The 13,057-nt window shown below is 44.6% G+C and overlaps 1 protein-coding gene across 1 annotated transcript in view; it reads right to left on the bottom strand.

The window, feature by feature from the left end:
- Window positions 1–13,057, bottom strand: part of LOC115117472 (low-density lipoprotein receptor-related protein 2-like) — a 100,452-nt gene that overhangs the window by 17,355 nt on the left and 70,040 nt on the right. Inside the window, exons 32-35 of the mRNA XM_065017117.1 lie at window positions 5,842–6,075; window positions 5,161–5,710; window positions 4,837–4,959; window positions 167–274 (exon numbers count right to left, since the gene is read on the bottom strand). Coding sequence (XP_064873189.1) covers window positions 167–274; window positions 4,837–4,959; window positions 5,161–5,710; window positions 5,842–6,075 — 1,015 coding nt within the window. The remainder of the gene's footprint in view (window positions 1–166; window positions 275–4,836; window positions 4,960–5,160; window positions 5,711–5,841; window positions 6,076–13,057) is intronic.

Raw genomic sequence — 13,057 nt, 5'->3', positions numbered from 1 at the left:
ACTGCACAGTGACACCGTTATACCGCCACCTAACTGCACAGTGACACCGTTATACCGCCACCTAACTGCACAGTGACACCGTTATACCATCACCGTACTGCAGAGTGACAGCATTATAACGTCACCTAACAGTGAACACATTCACTGGGCCGTGGTGGACACTCACCTTTCTGACTGGTTTTGCTGTAAACCCTCAGTGCCACTACATTGGTATTGACCTCAAACCACAGCTGCTTGGGCTGAAATCCATCACTGAACCAGATTCTAGTCACATCTACAACAGAGAGGCAGAGCCAGAATGTGTTATTAGAAATCAGGCATTCCCCAGTGTAGCTGTCTAGGCCCTTTACTTGTTTTAATCTTTACTAATGACATGCAGCCAGTGTACCATGTATGCAGTTTGCTTCAGTCACCGCTGTTCCATAAGGTGAATTATCTATTATTTTTTATCTGATTCTACTGCTTGCATCAGTTACCTGATGTGGAATAGAGTTCCATGTAGTGCTGTATGCCTCCCATAGTCTGTTCTGGACTTGGAGATTGTGAAGAGACCACTTGTGGCATGTCTTGTGAGGTATGCATGGGTGTTTGAGCTGTGTGCCAGTAGTTCAAACAGACAGTTCGGTGCATTCAGTATGTCAATACCGCTCACAGAAACAATTAGTGATCAAGTCAATCTCTCCTCCGAGCCAGGTTAGATTTACATGCAGATTATTAATGTTAGCTCTGTGTACATCCAAGGGCCAGCCATACTGTTCTGAGCCAAATGTCATTTTCTTACGACCCCATTTGTGGGACCTGACCACACGACTGAACAGTAGTCCAGGTGTGACAAAACACGGGCCTGTAGGACCTGCCTTGTTGACAGTGCTGTTAAGGCAGCAGAGCAACACTTTATTATGGGCAGATTTATTTACACAAAGCCAGTGGCAAGTCGTTAGTATAGATTGAAAAAGTAAGCTGCCTAGACCGCTGCCCTGGGGAATTCTTGATTCTACCTGAATTATCTTGGAGGCTTCCATTAAATAACACCCTCTGTTCTGTTAGAAAGGTAACTCTTTATCCACAATATAACAGGGCATAAGTGACAAGAAAATGTAAACTCTTGAAATACCTGGATTTCTGCATAAATTTGGCATACAATTTGATCTGAACTTCATCTAGGTCAACACAATATGCTAAAACAAACAATTATATATGTTGGTTTTTATTGAACAATGAAAACATTCACATTGCAGCGTGGAAAAAGAATGTGACCCCTTGGATATAATAACTGGTTGACCCTCCTTTGGCAGCAATAACCTCAAAAATGTTCTGTAGTTGCAGATCAGACCTGCACAACGGTCAGGAGGTATTTTGGACCATTCCCTTTACAAAATGGTTTCAGTTCAGCAATATTCTTGGGATGTCTGGAGTGAACTGCTCTAATGAGGTCATGCCACAGCATCTCAATCAGGTTAAGGTCAGGACTGACTGGGCCTTTGATTTACAAATGTGTTTTGGTTTTTGTCCTGTTGCATCACCCAACTTGTTATGCTTCAATTGGCGGACAGATCGCCTTAAATTCTCCTGCAAAAGTCTTGATAAATCCTGAAATTAATTTTTCCATCGATGATAGCAAGTTGCCAAGGCTCTGAGGCAGCCCCAATCATGATGCTCCTCCACCAAACTTTACAGTTGGGATCAGGTTGATGGTGTGCTGTGCCTTTTTTTTCACACTGTTCCTTCCAAACTCAACTTTAGTTTAATGTGTCCACAGAATATTTTTCCAGTAGCGCTGTGGAACATCCAGGTGCACTTTTTCAAAATTCAGACATGCAGCAATATTTTTTGGGACAGCAGTTGCTTCCTCCGTGGTGTCCTCCCATGAACACCATTCTTGTGTATTTTTTTCTTTACATATATTAGTCTGCGTCAATAGAGATGTTAACATGTTCCAGAGATTTCTGTAAGTCTTCAGCTGACATCAGGATTCTTCTTAACCTCATTGAGCATTCTGTGCTGTGCTCTTGCAGTCATCCTTGCAGGACGGCCACTACTACGGCGAGTAGCAACAGTGTTAAACTTTCTCCATTTATAGACAATTTGTCTTACCGTGGACTGATGAACATCAAGCCTTTTAGATGTACTTTTGTAACCCTTTCCAGCTTTATGAAAGTCTACAATTAGAATCTTAGATCTTGAGATTTATTTTGTTCGAGGCATGGTTCACATCAGGTAATGCCTCCTGTGAATAGCAAACTCAAATTTTACGACCGTTTTTTTATTAGGCAGGCAGCTCTAACCACACCTCCAATCTTGTCTCATTGATATGACTCCAGGTTAGCTGACATACTTTCGACCTACACAATGTTTAAATGATATTCCAATATAGACAAGAAAAATACAATTATTTGTGTTGGACTTAAGCACACTATGTTGTCTATTGTTGTGATTTAGATGAATATCAGATCAATTTATGCAGAAATCTTGGGAATTTCACAGGCTTCACACTTTTTCCTTGTCACTACATTTTTCCAGCAACAGCAGACTGATCAATAATGCTCCAAAAGCACTTTAGTCTAACAAAACAGCCCCACCAATTTCTATCAGTCAATCAGTCATTTGTGTAAGTGCTGTGCTTGTTGAACATCCTTCCCTATAAGCATGCTGAAAGTCTTGTCAATTTGTTTACTGGTCAAACATTCTTTCCCAAAGTTTACTAAGGTTTGGGTAGAGGCTGACTTGGGCCAGTAAAAGGGGCTTTTACTATTCTTAGGTAGCGGAATGACTTTAGCTTCCCTCCGGGCACACACTCTCTAGTAGGCTTAAATTGAAGATATGGCAAACATGAGTGGCATTATAGTCTGCATATTATCCTCAAGTTATTTTCCATCCAAGTTGTCAATCCAGGTGGCTTCGTCATTGTTGATAGACATTTTCCTTCACCTCTTCCAAACTCACTCACGGAATTCCAAATGAAGGGTGGGGCTGTGTTTTTCAGCGGTTTGGGCTAGGGGTGGGGCTGTACTGTTCAGGGGTTAACCTCTTGAACCTATGGGGGCGCTATTTCATTGGATAAAAAACGTTCCCGTTTTAAGCGCAATATTTTGTCACAAAAAGATGCTCGACTATGCATAGAATTGACAGCTTTGGAAAGAAAACACTGATGTTTCCAAAACTGCAAAGATATTATCCGTGAGTGCCACAGAACTGATGCTACAGGCGAAACCAAGATGAAACTTCAAACAGGAAATGAGCAGAATGTTTGAGGCTCTGTTTTCCATTGTCTCCTTATATGGCTGTGAATGCGCCAGGAATGAGCCTGCCCTTTCTGTCGTTTCCCCAAGGTGTCTGCAGCATTGTGACTTATTTGTAGGCATGTCATTGAAAGATTGACCATAAGAGACTACATTTACCAGGTGTCCGCCCGGTGTCCTTTGTCGAAATTGGTGCGTAATCTTCAGCTGCAGGCATTTTCCCATGGGATTCAGAGAAAGCACACTTCCATGAACGATATATCATCGAAGAGATATGTGAAAATGATTCTAAACAACGTTTGCCATGTTTCAGTCGATATTATGGAGTTAATTTGGAAAAAAGTTTGGCGTTTTGATGATTGAATTTTCAGGTTTTTTTGGTACCCAAACGTGATGTACCAAACGGAGCGATTTCTCCTATACAAAGAATCTTTTTGGACAAACTGAACATTTGCTATCTAACTGAGAGAGTCTCCTCATTGAAAACATCCGAAGTTCTTCAAAGGTAAATGATTTTATTTGAATGCTTTTCTTGTTTTTGTGAAAACGTTGCCTGCTGAATGCTAACGCTAAATGCTACGCTAGCTATCAATACTGTTACACAAATGCTTGTTTTGCTATGGTTGAGAAGCATATTTTGAAAATCTGAGATGACAGTGTTAACAAAAGGCTAAGCTTGAGAGCTAGCAGATTTATTTCATTTCATTAGCGATTTTCATGTATCGTTAACGTTGCGTTATGGTAATGGGATTGAGGCTGTAGTCATTATCCCGGATGGCTCGACGCAAGAAGTTAAGGGTGTGAGGTGTGGAATGTAGGGTGAGGTGTGAGAGGCTGTACTGTTTTCAAGGTTATGGTTAGGGGTGTTGGATTGTACCATTGTCAAGGTTAGAGCTAATGGTGCCGGGGATGTTACGCACAGTTCAGACGCCACACTTATGGCGAGTCGTATTGAATCGAAATTAAGAGTGACCTGGCAAGTTTAAGCACTTTGCTTGATGTACCGATTGGATTCATACAACCGCTCAGACTTCCTCGTTGGTTTTGGGCGGAATTCAAGCATAACAGCGATCTTTCCTACATCTGCGAATATGAGACCATGATTGCACTTCCGTGTTGGTTGGTAGAGAAGCAACCTTTATTTGCATCAATTAACATGTATTAATATGTATTAATATAAATTAGCATTCCTCCCGACAGTGGAAGAAGTGCTCTGGCACACTGCATGAGTGCTTCATCAGCACCGCATTGACAGAGCGGCAGAGGCTATCCAACCAGACGCAACTAATGGTTTCAGACACTATCCCCCTCTTCCAAAGAATAAGTGAGGTATTTTTTTCCGTCGCGGCGATAGAGCTGTGTTTGATCTAGGGGGGTGTACGGTGTGGATTAGTGAGGCGTAGAACTGTGTTTGATCAAGGGTTTATGGGTGTGCGGTGTGGATTAGTGAGGTGTAGAGCTGTATAAGGTGTGGATTAGTGAGGTGTAGAGCTGTAGAAGGTGTGGATTAGTGAGGCGTAGAGCTGTATAAGGTGTGGATTAGTGAGGCGTAGAACTGTGTTTGATCTAGGGTTTAGGGGTGTGAGGTGTACCATACCTTTACCCAGGCTGCTCCACAGGAGGACGTTCTCAGCCAGTGTGAAGGACATGAGGCCGGGATCTGCTTTAAACTGTTTATATCCAGAACCATCCAGAAGAATGGAGTCGATTACTCCAGCACCTGCAACAAGGGACATGTTTTCACTGAGGACAGCAGGCCTGGGGAAATCAATTCATCCCAATGGAGGTATTCCACATTGCTTGTAAAGTGACATAATAATCTAGGTCCGCCCAGTTAGTACAGGTTATAATATCTCCTGATGTCGGCCCAGTAGAGATTATAATCTCACCCAAAACAGCCTAGTACAGGTTACAGTCTCACCTATGTCAGCCCAATACAGCAGAGTGCCCTTGTTGGAGAACAGAAGGGAGGTTGGCATAACAGCCTTCCTCCAGAGCAGCTTCTGACTACGTCCATCCATGAAGGCACAGGCCACCTGCGGCAGGCTCCTCACATTCACCTGGCCCAAGGCCGTGAAGCACAGGCGTCCTGAGGGGGGGTGCAGGGCGATGGAGGTGGTTCCCTGAAGACCTAGTTGGAGTAGAGGTGCAGTGTGCTGCCCCCTGGTGGTGGTGACATGTAGGTCAGGCTGCTTCCTGCTGCTCCAGTACAAGTTAAGTGTGACCCAGTCCACAGCCAGAGCCATCACTGTATCATCCTGGAGATTCAGGACTCTGCTGTCTGGTGTCAGGCCTGAGCTACTCAGTTTCAGGAGATCGACTGAGCCCTGGGCAGCATCAGCCAGGTATAAATTCCTCTCCTGTACAGCCAAATCCATCCACGAGGCCTGGTGCACCCACGGCAGAGACCATATATGGTGCTCAGGCAACCGCTTCAACCCCACACCATTATGGATGGTGCTAAGGTATATCTGAACAGAAAGATACAAGCAGACACATTAATCTAGAGTCGTCTATAGGTGGAGGCTATCTGACAAAGTGTCAGGTTTAGGTAAAATCACTATACTGTCCTACATGACTGACTGCAGTTGGAGTCACATACCTGTGTAACTGCAGTAGGAGAGAGGAGCAAGAGGAAGGTGGTGTCTACAAGGGTGGAGCAGGTGAGGCCGTCCCCAGCCAGGAGAAGCCCTGCTGCACATCTACACACAGCTTTGGGTCCCGTAGACCCAGCTCTGGGGCCTGTCGACAGTCCTGGAGCCAAGAGACAGATGTGGGAACACTGGAGCTTCTCACAGGGGCTGGACACGTTGGTCTGCCGGATGGGGTGCATAATCTACACAGACAGCACGAGAGCGAGAGATCCTTTTTACTGACCATTATAAACATGGGAACATAAGCAACTTCATTCTTTTTTGTACACCTTTATTTAACCATGTAAGCCAGTTGAGACCAAAGTGTGAAAAAACAGTTACAAACATAGTCAATAACACAATAGAAAAATGTTCAGTGCAAATTTAGAAGAGTGTAGAAGATGAGGTAAGGCCATAAATAAGCCATCGAGGCAAAATAATTACAATTTAAAAAATTTAAAAATGTACCTTTATTTTACTAGGCAAGTCAGTTAAGAACAAATTCTTATTTTCAATGACGGCCTAGGAACAGTGGGTTAACTGCCTGTTCAGGGGCAGAACGACAGATTTGTACCTTGTCAGCTCGGGGATTTGAACTTGCAACCTTTCGGTTACTAGTCCAACGCTCTAACCACTAGGCTATTTGACACACTGAACTATCTGAGAAGTAGTTGTTGCAACAGTCGAGGCAGTCATTTGAGAAGCAGAGTCTGCCGATAAGAGTGTGGTGATTGACAGTGTCGAAAGCCTTGGCCAGGTCAATGAACACTGCACAGCACTCTATTTTATCGATGGCGGTTATGACATCGTTTAGGACCTTGAGCGTGGCAGAGGTGCACCCATGACCAGCTCGGGAACCAGATTGCATAGTGGAGAAGGAACGGTGGGATACAAAATGGTTGGTCATCTGTTAACATACCTAAGATTTTATAAAGTCAGGGCAGGATTGAAATAAGTCTTAACAGTTTGGGTCTAGAGTGTCTCCCCCTTTGAAGAGGGGGATGAACGCAGCAGCTTTCCAATCTTCGGGTATCTCAGACGAGACGGAAGAGATTGAACAGGCTAGTAATAGGGGTTGCAACAAGTTGGCTGATAATTTTAGAAGAGGAAGGTCAGATTGTTTAATACCCAGCCCCAGTTTGTACAGGTCAGCAGCTCTTTCAGAACATCACTATTTTGAAGAAGTGAGAGAAGCTGGAAGGCTTAGGCAAGTAGCTGCGGGCTGTTGGCGGGACTGAGGGTAGCCGGGGGAGGAAATACGGTAGCCATGAAGAAATGCTTATTGGGAATTCTCGATTGAGGATTTATTAGTGGTGACAGTGTTACCTAGCCTCAGTGCAGTGGGCACCTGGGAGGAAGCGCTCTTGTTCTCCATGGACTTTAGTGTCCTAAAACCTTTGAGTTAGAGCTACAGGATGCAAATTCTGCTTGAAAAGCTGGCCTTTGCTTTTCCTGACTGACTGTGTGGTTCCTGACTTCCCGGAACAGTTGCATATTGCCGGGGACTATTCAATGTTATTGCAGTCTGGCACAGGATGTTTTTTGTTCTGATCGGGGGCAGTCAGGTCTGGAGTGAACTAAGGGCTATAACTCTTCTCAGTTGTACTTTTTATAAAGGGGCATATTTATTTAAGATGGTGAGAATTACTTTTAAGGAACGACCAGGCATCTCGACTAACGGACATGAGGTCAATATCCTTCCAGGATACCTGGGCCAGGTCGATTAGAAAAGCCTGCTCGCAGAAGTGTTTTAGGAGTGTTTGACAGTGATGAGGGGACCCATTGCGGATGCAGAAAGTGAGACAGTGATCTTTGAGATCCTGTTTGAAAACAGCAGAGGTATATTTGGAGGGCAAGTTGGTCAGGATAATATCTATGAGGGTGCCCATATTTAGTGATTTAGAGTTGTAACAGGTGGGTTCCTTGATAAATTGTGTGAGATTGAGGGCATCTAGTTTAAATTGTAGGACTGCCGGGGTGTTAAGCATATCCCAGTTTAGGTCACCTAACATAACAAACTCTGAAGATATGTGAATTGATTGCCCCTCATCTATGGTGTCCAGGGCACAGCTGGGAGATGAGGGGGGGGGTCTATAACAGGTGGCAACAGTGAGAGACTTATTTCTGGAGAGATTAATTTTTAAAATTAGAAACTCAAATTGTTTAGGAATAGACCTGGAAAGTATGACAGAACTTTGCAAGCTCTCTGCAATAGACTGCAACTACTCCCCCTTTGGCAGTTCTATCTTGAAGGAAAATGTAGTTGGGGATGGAAACCTCCATTTTTGGTGGCCTTCCTACACCAGGATTCAGACATGGCAAGGAATTCAGGGTTGGCAGAGTGTGCTAAAACAGTGAGTAAAACAAACTTGTAGGAGGCTTCTGATGTTGACATGCATAAAACTAAGGCTTTTCAGTTACAGAAGTCCCAACAAATTTGTTCTGGGGACACGTAGGGTCTTGGTTTACCTCCATCACCCGAGGGATGAGTAGGTTGAGGTACAGCTAAAGGCTAGCAAAATTGGTCGTCAAGTGTGTTGGGACAGAGAATAAACTGAGAATTTCTGGGTGTGGTAGAATAGATTCAGGGCATAATGTACAGACAGGGGTATGGTGAGGTCTTGGTGCAGTAGAGGTAAACCCAGGCATTTTGTGATAAGAGCTTGCATCTCTGGACATACTAGTTATGTGTGGAGGTGGGACAAAGGAGGTATCTAAGTATGTACAGTGGGACTAGGGACCTGACAGTAAACTAAAAATGATAACTTTCCTAAACATACAAGGCATATTGAGATTTGATAGAGACAAAGCAAGGCATAAAGCAATCACAGGTGTTGATTGGGAGAGCTAGCTAAGACAACTGCTAATCAGCCAAGACAACAGGTAAAATGGTGATGATTGGGCAGAGAGGGTCAGTTAACTACACACAGGGCCTGATCCGAGGCTGTGGCCAACAGAAAAAAATGGAGTACCGTGATTAGTGAACAGTTCAGCAGGCATCAGCTATGTAGCCAAGTGATCATAGGGTCCAGTGAAAAGCAATAGATGAAACAAGGAAGCTGCTGGGTAGTTGTTACTATCTAGCAAGTGGGAGACATGTTTGAAGTAAACAGGCCGGGCTTGTAGAAGCAACTGCTCGAATGTCATGCAAAGGCCGGTTGGGGGCACAGCGGATGGAGTTAGACCAGTTGGCAGACCAGTCGGCAGACCAGTCGTGGTGGAATGGCAGAGCTTCGTATCGACAAAAGGGTCAAGGCCAGTTGGCGAAAGAGACATTGTGGTTGTAGTAATTTCATTTGCTAGCCAGGAGATGCGCCTGGCACGCGGCTAACTGGTGCTAGCTTCGGGACAGGGCGTTGGCTAGCAGCGATAGTCCAATGCCAAAGTCCAGAGCTTACGGCAAGGACCCGGTGGAGTAGTGGACCCTAGCCGTGTTGGGAAGAGTCGGAGGCATCAGCTGTGTAGCCGATGTGATCACTGAGCGGGCCGAGGTGGGCCTGGATCATAGCCAGCTTCGAGCTGCTGGGTCACTCGGTGGCAGCTAGCTAGCTGTGATGATCAGGAGTAATGGTCCAGGGCTTACTGCTGGTATCCGGTGTTGCAGTGGAGAAAACAGTCCGATGCTGGCAAGTATTATCCAGGCTAAAAGCAGCTGGAGTCTATGCTGATTAAAGGCTGCTAGCAGTGGCTGACAATGACTAAATAGCTAGTGTGGGAGAAAGATGTACATATAGGGAGGAACATAATACTGTAACACAAGAGAAAGATACACTTCGAGTGCATTTGCCATTCTGGTACAATGCATTGTCTATTGTATAGGACAGGAGGCCAGAGTAAGGCCATGAGAGTATAGGACAGCTGAACATTAAAAACAGACCACACGAAGAGAAGGCGACACATGGGCACCTAGGACAACTGGACACACTAAAGATAGACACAGTCTGCTGATCCTAGATAAGAACACACACACGAAAGAACACATTAAGCTAAGTGCAGGGCCAAAGCATAGGCCTATAGAATAGAGGAATGTATAGTATTTTTAGGACAAAGCAAGGGTCTTGCCACCATTATAATCTGACGAAAAGCAGATATGGGCGTTATTGGGCGTGAACAAGCAGGAAGCCTGAACTAAAGATAAAGATAAAGGTAGGCAGAAGAATTAGGGGAAGTATGCTTATTTGCATATGGGTTGGACCCATATGCTATGTGTATAAATACAGGAGCCGGGGCTCTGGGAAGCGGTGTGTGTTCCGCAGACCACTCCGGCTTGCTATACTTTGTATTAAAAGCCTATTTGATTTCACAAGTTCTTGCAAGTGTCATATTTGAACAGATTTTCCACGACACTAGTAGCTAATTAGCTGGTTAACTTTGATGGCTAGCTGCTGATGGAGGTTCTGGCTAAAATGTCTAAAAATAGCAGATCCGTATCAAATTGGGTGAGGCGGGTTGCCGGAAGGTATATTTAATTTAAAAAATGGATAAGATTGAAAAGAAATTGAAATGTATACAAAGACAGACAAATACACAGGAGATAATGAATCTTTAACACAAAGCCTCAACCATCTCATCCTATAAATCCAAGGATTCTTGGTAAAAGAGGAACCTGGACTTTACTAAATCAGAAATAGACAATCCACCAAAGAAACATATTAAATTAGTCCCATCAAAACAGGAACTATAATTTTGCGGACATTCTGGAAACATAGCCATTTGGTAGAAAGGAAATGATCTCAGCTGACAAAAATGTCCTCCTGTCTGCTACCTACGCTGCTCAAAAAATAAAGGGAACACTAAACTAACACATCCTAAATCTGAATGAATGAAATATTCTTATTAAATACTTTTTTCTTTTACATAGTTGAATGTGCTGACAACAAAATCACAAAATATTCAATGGAAATCAAATTTATCAACCCATGGTCTGGATTTGGAGTCACACTCAAAATTAAAGTGGATAACCACACTACAGGCTGATCCAACTTTGATGTAATGTCCTTAAAACTAGTCAAAATGAGGCTCAGTAGTGTGTGGCCTCCACATGACTGTATGACCTCCCTACAACGCCCAGGCATGCTCCTGATGAAGTGGCGGATGGTCTCCTGAGGATCTCCTCCCAGACCTGGACTAAAGCATCCACCAACTCCTGAACAGTCTGTGGTGCAACGTGGCGTTGGTGGATGGAGCGAGACATGTCCTAGATGTGCTCAATTGGATTCAGGTCTGGGGAACGGGCGGGCCAGTCCATAGCATCAATGCCTTCCTCTTGCAGGAACTGCTGACACCTCCAGCCACATGAGGTCTAGCATTGTCTTACGTTAGGAGGAACGCAGGGCCAACCGCACCAGCATATGATCTCACAAGGGGTCTGAGATCTCATCTCGGTACCTAATGGCAGTCAGGCTACCTCTGGCGAGCACATGGAGGGCTGTGCGGCCCCCCAAAGAAATACCACCCCCACACCATGACTGACCCACCGCCAAACCGGTCATGCTGGAGGATGTTGCAGGCAGCAGAATGTTCTCCACGGCGTCTCCAGACTGTCACGTCTGTCACATGTGCTCAGTGTGAACCTGCTTTCTTCTGTGAAGAGCACAGGGCGTCAGTGGCGAATTTGCCAATCTTGGTGTTCTCTGGCAAATGCCAAATGTCCTGCACGGTGTTGGGCTGTAAGCACAACCCCCACCTGTGGACGTCGGACCCTCATGCCACCCTCATGGAGTCTGCTCAAATGGTCAGAAACAGACACATGCACATTTGTGGCCTGCTGGAGGTCATTTGAAGGGCTCTGGCAGTGCTCCTCCTGCTCCTCCTTGCACAAAGGTGGAGGTAGCGGTCCTGCTGCTGGGTTATTGCCCTCCTACGGCCTCCTCCACGTCTCCTCATGTACTGGCCTGTCTCCTGGTAGCGCCTCCATGCTCTGACACTACGCTGACAGACACAGCAAACCTTCTTGCCACATCTCGCATTGATGTGCCATCCTGAATGAGCTGCACTACCTGAGCCACTTGTGGGTTGTAGACTCAGTCTTATGCTACCACTAGAGTGAAAGCACCATCAGCTTTCAAAAGTGACAAAACATCAGCCAGGAAGCATAGGAACTGAGAAGTGGTCCCCACCTGCAGAACCACTCCTTTATTGGGGGTGTCTTGCTAAATGCCTATAATTTCCACCTGTTGTCTATTCCATTTGCACAACAGCATGTGAAAATGTATTGTCAATCAGTGTTGCTTCCTAAGTGGACAGCTTTATTTCACAGATGTGTGATTGACTTGGAGTTACATTGTGTTGTTTAAGTGTTCCCTTTGTTTTTTTGAGCAGTGTATATCCATCCCCCACTAGAATACCCATAATTTAATGAAGACAGCTTCTCCTTCCTGGAGGAGAAAATCAATAATTTACAGGCCCAGGGACATGTACTAGTTTGTGGCCACCTAAATGCCAGAACTGGACAAGAATCTGACAGCCTCAGCACACAGAAGACAAACACCTACCTGGAGGTAACAGCAATTCCCCCCTAGGCACAACTACGAGAACATAAATGGGTCACAACTCCTGCAGCTCTATATGTACAAAGTCAATGGTAGGCTTCGTGTGGACTCCTACGTTAGGTACACCTATAGCTCATCTCTTGGCAGTAGTACTGTATACTACTTTATCACTGACCTCAACCCAGAGCATTCAGTCAGTCCACTGACACCCATATCAGATCACAGCAAAATCACACTACTTTGCTCAATCGTGAGGCATCAAAGCCAAAGGAGCTGAATAATATTAAGAAATGCTATAGATGGAAGGAGACTACAAAATTAGGCAACAAATTCAATCTCTTCTAGACAATTTCCTGGACAAAAAGTTTCACTAGTAGTGAAAGTGTAAACTAACAGTAGAAAACCTAAACAGTATATTTAGCTTCCCTATCAAATCTAAAACATGTCAAGCAGACATCCTAAGATCTCAGATTTTTTTTATAGACCTCCACAAGTCTAGTTCAACCTTGGGAGCAATTTCAAAATGCCTGAAGCTACCACGTTCATCTGTACAAACAATAGTACGCAAGTATAAAGACCATAGGACCACGCAGCCTCATACCGCTCAGGGAGGAGACGTGTTCTATCCTAGAGATGAACATACTTTGGTGCGAAAAAGTGCAAACCAATCCCATAACAGCAAAGGACCTTTAAG

Source organism: Oncorhynchus nerka, linkage group LG4 (assembly GCF_034236695.1).
Source record: "Oncorhynchus nerka isolate Pitt River linkage group LG4, Oner_Uvic_2.0, whole genome shotgun sequence".
NCBI classification, from domain to species: domain Eukaryota; kingdom Metazoa; phylum Chordata; class Actinopteri; order Salmoniformes; family Salmonidae; genus Oncorhynchus; species Oncorhynchus nerka.
The sequence above is the reverse complement of the archived record's forward strand: the minus strand, read 5'-3'. Positions and strand labels throughout refer to the sequence as shown.